The following is a 6,384-nucleotide window of genomic DNA, read 5'->3' on the forward strand; positions in this document are numbered from 1 at the left end:
CCAAAGCCACAGCCGCGCGTGCTCCATTTCACAAATAGTATCCCAACCCCATCAATATCATCTGAGGTCATTCATAATTTTGATCAAAAGCTGGTTGGGTTTTAAATAGTACCCTGCTGCGTCATCCATGAACACAATTTTTGCAACAACTGCTCTCCTCGCTGGGTCAAAATAAGAGGATGCCACAAGCTGACGTAGTAAACATACCACGCTGGTATCAAGACGAATTGAAAAAGATAAAAGCTTCATGATTTGGGACAAAAGATAACAAATATAAATAATTTGAGAAATTATAAGAAATGAGGTCAATTGCAATTAAAATTTCATGAAATAGCCAATCTGAATCGGTTCATTGAACTCACCCCCCCCCCCCCCCCCCCCCTCTAAATCCCTGAACAATTTTTCAACCCCCATCTGTAAAAATCATTGGAATTTAATAAGAAGAAAAAAAATGAAATGAAATACAATGAGGGGGGAAAATAGACGGGAAGAAAGCGGGCGCCGTAATTCACAGTATAAAAGCGGGGGCGCCACCTTTTTTTTTAATTTGGGGGGGGGGTGAAAAAAAAAAAAAAAAAGAAAAATAAAGGCTTTTAGTAATTTGTTATGGTGTGAGAGAGCTAGGTGGAGTCCTTGACTCTGGGGGTGGTGTATGACCCTCGGATCCTTTGGAAGGGTCATCGGAGGATTGTCTGAAGCCATCATCGGTCTCGCCCCGGTTAATGTCCTCAATCATACGCACCACGTCCTGCATGTTGGGTCTCTGATCAGGCACAAGGGAAACACAAGCCATTGCGATTTGCAACAGTTGAACCATCTCCTCCTCGATGTTGTGGAACCTCATGAGCTCCGCATCGAAAACCTCCGCGGTCCATTCTTCGCGAACAACTGACTGGACCCACCTCGGAAGATCAATGCCCTCTTCCCCGAGAGAGGCTTGGTTTGGTGCTTTTCCTGTTAGAAGCTCCAGCAGCAACACTCCGAAGCTGTACACATCAGACTTGAAGCTCACCTTCCGGGTTTCCACCACTTCGGGTGCCCGGTAGCCCGCCACGCGGTTCGACGGGGCTCCGTTTCCGAACAAGGGGTTGAGGCCGAAGTCAGAAACGCCGGCATTGTGGTCCGGCCCTCGGAGGAGGATGTTGGAAGATTTGATGTTGCCGTGGACCACCTTGCCTGCCACGTGGAGGCATGTAAGCCCTCTTGCGGCTCCTAGGGCTATTTTCATACGGCTGTCCCAGTCCAGTGGTGTTCGCCCAGACCCTCTGCTCCCTGTAATAACAATGTCAATCCATTTCCCTATCTATATACTAATTAAACACCTAAACATAATAATGCTCTTTTTACCCATATATATCATATCACCATGCAATAATTTCATCACTACACATCATAAGTCTAAAATGTCAAAAGCTGGCTTTCTCTCTTCTTTATTAGGTAGGTATTAAAGGAGGGAATTACACGTTTTCTTTCTTCTTCTTCTTCTTCTTCTTTTTTTACTATCTTTATAAAGAAAGGAGATAAATAATGTCGGTGCATGTTGTTTGGAATGTTTGCTCCAGAAGCATAAGCTTCAGAAACTTACCATTTACGATTACACTCTTCCAATTAAACAATCCTCCCCCATTGGTTAATTCATTTAATATTAAATTAAAATGATGCCACTAATAAGTAATAATAATACACTAACACACATACTACCCACCTCCATTATCATCTTGGAAAGCAGCCCACTGCCCCCCATCAACGCTAATCACACAACAAACACTTCACTATAATATCAGCAATACTATTAAAATAATATTCCCAGCCTTCAAATTAAAATAATCTAAATTCCACGACAACACCCCACAAAGAATGAATATTCAATTCCCCTAATGAACACAACGAAATGCCTGAAAGGCAAGAGCAAATTAAACATAGTATTCCTACACCAGAACAATCAAATTGCATGAATTCAATAATTAATTAACTATAAACACACGCAATTAAGCGGCAAGGAAAATTCATCAAACAGATAGACGAATTAGGGATTTCAACAACATCGTACCGTGTAGCAGCGCAGACAGGCTCCCAGCGGACATGTAATCGTAAACGAGCAATTTCTCGTCCTTGGAGAAGTAAAAGGCTCTGAGAGGAACCACATTCTCGTGCTTAATCTTCCCCAGAACCTCCATTTGCGTCTCGAACTCTTTCTTCGTCACCACAACATCCTTCAGCCTCTTCACCACCACGGTGGTTCCTTCCTCCAGCACCGCCTTATACGAAGTCCCCACGCTACCCTTCCCCAACACCTCCGCCGAAGCCCTCAACAAATCCTCCAAATCGAAACTGTAAATTCCCCCTTCGAAGAACACGAGCTTGTTCCTCTCCGCCTCCGCCGAACCCCCGGTTATATCCTCCTTCGACGACGACGTCCCCGCCTCCGCCGGCGCGGCGGCCCGCGCAGCCACCACCGGCTTCGGCGGCTTCGCTGGCTGTCCCCGCCGCCGCCGCCTCAGACACAGCAACAGCAGCAGCAGCAGCAACGCCAAGCCGAGAACAGAGCCCACAACGATTGCGACAATGGCGCCAGTGGAGAGCTTCTTGGACTTCTTACGAGTATTCACCGGGGTTGAATTCTCCGACGGAGACGGCGCCGGCGCCGGGAAGAACGGGGTGCAGTCCTTCAACGGCGGTCCGCAGAGATCTATGTTTCCGGCGAAGGAAGCTTCCGGGAACGTAGAGAGTGTCTCGGGGATTGAACCGTTGAGATTGTTATAGGAAACGTTGAAGCTAACGAGCTTCACGGTGATGCTTGGGATTTTACCAGAGAAACTGTTGTGTTCTAAGAAGAGGCCAGTGAGGTGGGTCAAGTTGTTAACAGAGAAAGGGATTTGGCCGGTGAAGTTGTTGTTTGAGAGATCCAAGCGAGTCAAGCGAGTGAGGCGAGTGAGACTCGGAGGGAACTCGCCGGAGAATTGGTTCTTCTGGAGGTAGAGGCTGCGGAGGAAGGTGAGGTTGGAGAAATCGGAAGGGATCTCGCCGGTGAGGGCGTTGGAGCGGAGGCTGAGGATACGAAGCTGGGTTAAGCGGCCGAGCGAGGCGGGTGGGACCCGACCCACTAAATCGACGGCGGGTAAACGGAGCGAGTAAACGAAGGAGCGTGACGCGTCGCATTTCACGCCAACCCAGTCGCACGCGGATTCCGAGGCGTTCCATTGGAGGCGGTTCGAGTGTGGGGTCTGGGAGAGGAAAGCAAGGAGGGCTTGCTTGTCCTGAGTCGGCTCAGAGTTAACTCGGACACTCCAACTCAGATGCAGCAGGAACACGACAACAGTAATGAACAACGCCATTGGGTAATAATGGGTAGGGATTGGTTTCTTCAATCGGAATTAACGAAGAAGATGGCACTGGTTACACGGCGAAATGCCATAAGAAAAGGAGTGGTGGGAATTGTGTGAGTGGAGTTTCGGAAAAAAAGACCCAAAGAGCTTTTCTTATGTACTACTGTAGTAAAGACCAAATATACGTAATGTGTATCATCACACTATCACGAGCTTCAAAGAAAAAAAAAACCACTGTCTCTGCCGCTGGTACTAAAACTCCTTACGTTATTTGCTTTTTGGTTTTTAACTCTCTCGCGATGTGGTTTTACTTACAACGCTTTTTTTTTTTAACCGCTCCTGTTGTACCCCACGCGCTTTTGTCTCGCGTGCATACACGTTTGTTTTTTTACCAAGTTGAATTATGGTGGATTGAGAGAAGAAGAGGGGAAGGAAAATTCCTAATATGACCGGCTTGGAAGCAAACGTGGCATTCAAGGGGGCTAACAACTGCTTTAATTTAATCTTTATTTTTAAGTACTTTGGTATTGGAATGCCAAAGAGAAAACAAATTTGTGGCTGATGTGTTATAGGTTAGAGGGCAGATAGTAAGATAGTAAGATTTTGGGAGGGTTAAAACTTTAACGAAGGGGCCAGGTGTAAAGATTGTGAGTCTCTTTTGTTTTCTTTTACTTTTTGGTCCACACACTAGGAAACGTATGTGTGGCATGGCTAGACGGAAGAAATGTGGGCCTGGTTTCACCAAGCGGTTTGGGTCCGTGAAAAGGTGGAATTGGCTTCTTAAAGATATTATGAGCAACTCTTAATACAACTCAGATAATTAATCTTATAGTCTCGAATGAACGTTGAGCTTTGACTTGCTGAGATGGACAGTGATCAACCATTTTGATTAGAATTGATTGGGATTAATTAGGCAGTGGACAGTTACGCTTTAGGTTTGAATTGACCACAGCAATGTCAGTGTAATGCGGTCGTATTGAATAGCTCAATAAGCATTAATTTTGTGCATTTAATGAACTATAAGACCCATTTTATTTTACATTTAAGAATGTCTCAAATTATATTATTTTTTTATATTAATATCGAATACTTTTCCTTCAGACTTAAATGAAATTTAATAATTTTAATCTCTCATATTTCAATTTAATATTTTTTATCTTTCCAATTTGATTATATCTCACTTTTAATCTTTAAAGTTAACGTAATTAATATTACCTCTAATGTAACTAAGTATTTGATTTATGACGCTTTCAAATACAATTTCCTTCCATTTCAAACTTCAAAGAATTTGCAATTTAGTTAAAATTAACACTTATTAATAATTTTTTACTACCACAAAGTAAAATTTTACTTTTATAAAGTAATTTCAAACTCACTTCCATAAATTCAAACCATCTAAGGATGAAAATGACCCAACCCAATCCAAACCAAGGATGATTGAGAAAGGTTCAAGTTTTAAAAATAGACTTTTTAGACATAATCGAATTATATTTCGAATTGTCTCAATCTAATTTAGTGCTTAACATTATTTTAAAAGTACTTTTCTTGAGTCATATATAAGAAAAAATTAATATTATATATTGAACTTAAATATAAGCAAATCTCACTAATTTTATCTTATTTATGTTATCATTCCTAAAACATCATTCATTTAATTCTAATTTTATTTTCAATTACATTTTTATTCATAATATCAAGTTCTAATGAAAGACATTTAAAAGACAATCATATTTTTTCCTTTAGATTAGTAAAATTAAATGATGTCAACGAACTTTTTTTAATCAATGTAAATTAGTTATTTTTTCTTATATATGAGTTGAAAGGAAGTATATGCTTTTGAAAAATTGTATATTACTAAGAAAACTTTTTTTATATTCAGTAGACAATATTTTGTATAGTAAAGATGTTTATTTTAAAATATGTATTGTAAAATATATCTTAGTTTAAGTTATATACTTATTTTATTCCATAATATAACCATGTGTGATGTGAAGATTGACATGTTGTGTTAGCAAGTCGAGTTAACTTAGTCTTAGTCTTATATAATTTATGTCTTAGTCAGGTTGCGTTTGAGTTTAAATAGATGAGACAATCAAATTTTTTATTCAAGTAAGGTCAAGAATGACCCAATCAAACTCGTCCTCTCCACATCCCTGATCAAAAATCAACCTTAAACTAACATATTAGTTCATCACATGCTTAGTCTGTTCAGAAGAAAAAAGGGATTCATCTCACTTTAAACCCCCCAAATGACCAAACATGGTTCATTATGTTAAATCAATTAGAGAAAAAAGTGCATCATAACCACTACACGAAGGTCATTCATGGTCATTAGGAGGGAAGGGGAGTGAATACTAAAAGGAAGAGAGAAACATAATGAGAGAGAATGGTGGCAATTATGGTCACGAGACCATCAATAGTCGCAATAAGAAGAAAAAAAGAATATAAAAGGAGAAAAGTAGTTGGAAACAATGCTCAATGTTGCTATGGAGAAGATGAAAGATGTGGTGATGAAGATAAAAATAAAAAAACTAGCAATAAGTGTTAATTTTAACATAATTGCAAGTTCAAAATTTAGTGATTTTTTATCATAGAAAAATTATATTTTAAACTGTCATAAACCAAACATTGTAGCCATATCAATGATAGTTTTAACGACATCAACTTTGAAAATCAAAAGTGAGGTATTTCCAAATCAAAGGAATAATGATGATCAAATTAAGGATTATTGATGTCTCATATGGCAAGTTTAATAAGGTTAGTGGTAAGTTTAATAAGGCCTTCATTGTTGTGTAAATGATGTGTTTTATGTGGCCATCTTGCACGTTCTAGCTAGCAAAGAATGATACGCAAGAAGAGAAATTAGTAATTGTCTCAACTATTGATGAAGATGCTAGTAGGCAATTTTCGACAACAATGAGGCCATAAATAAAAGTGTCAACATTAAATCTTAGGTTGAATTATATAAAAGTTGGATTATGACATCAAAACAACAAATATACACAAAAATCCTAACAATTCATAGGTGCATGTAATATATAAGCAAATAATGGGGTGA

The 6,384-nt window shown here is 39.7% G+C and overlaps 1 protein-coding gene across 1 annotated transcript; it reads right to left on the reverse strand.

Moving 5' to 3' along the window:
- Nucleotides 1-415: 415 nt before the first annotated feature.
- LOC100806857 (probable inactive receptor kinase At2g26730) lies at nucleotides 416-3,583 on the reverse strand. Its single transcript, XM_014775393.3, has 2 exons — nucleotides 2,051-3,583; nucleotides 416-1,272 (listed from the first exon to the last, which is right to left on the reverse strand). Exons 1-2 carry the CDS (start codon nucleotides 3,333-3,335, stop codon nucleotides 605-607), a joined length of 1,953 nt encoding a protein of 650 aa, XP_014630879.2. The 5' UTR covers nucleotides 3,336-3,583; the 3' UTR covers nucleotides 416-604.
- Nucleotides 3,584-6,384: the final 2,801 nt, after the last annotated feature.

Source organism: Glycine max, chromosome 5 (assembly GCF_000004515.6).
Source record: "Glycine max cultivar Williams 82 chromosome 5, Glycine_max_v4.0, whole genome shotgun sequence".
Classification (NCBI taxonomy): domain Eukaryota; kingdom Viridiplantae; phylum Streptophyta; class Magnoliopsida; order Fabales; family Fabaceae; genus Glycine; species Glycine max.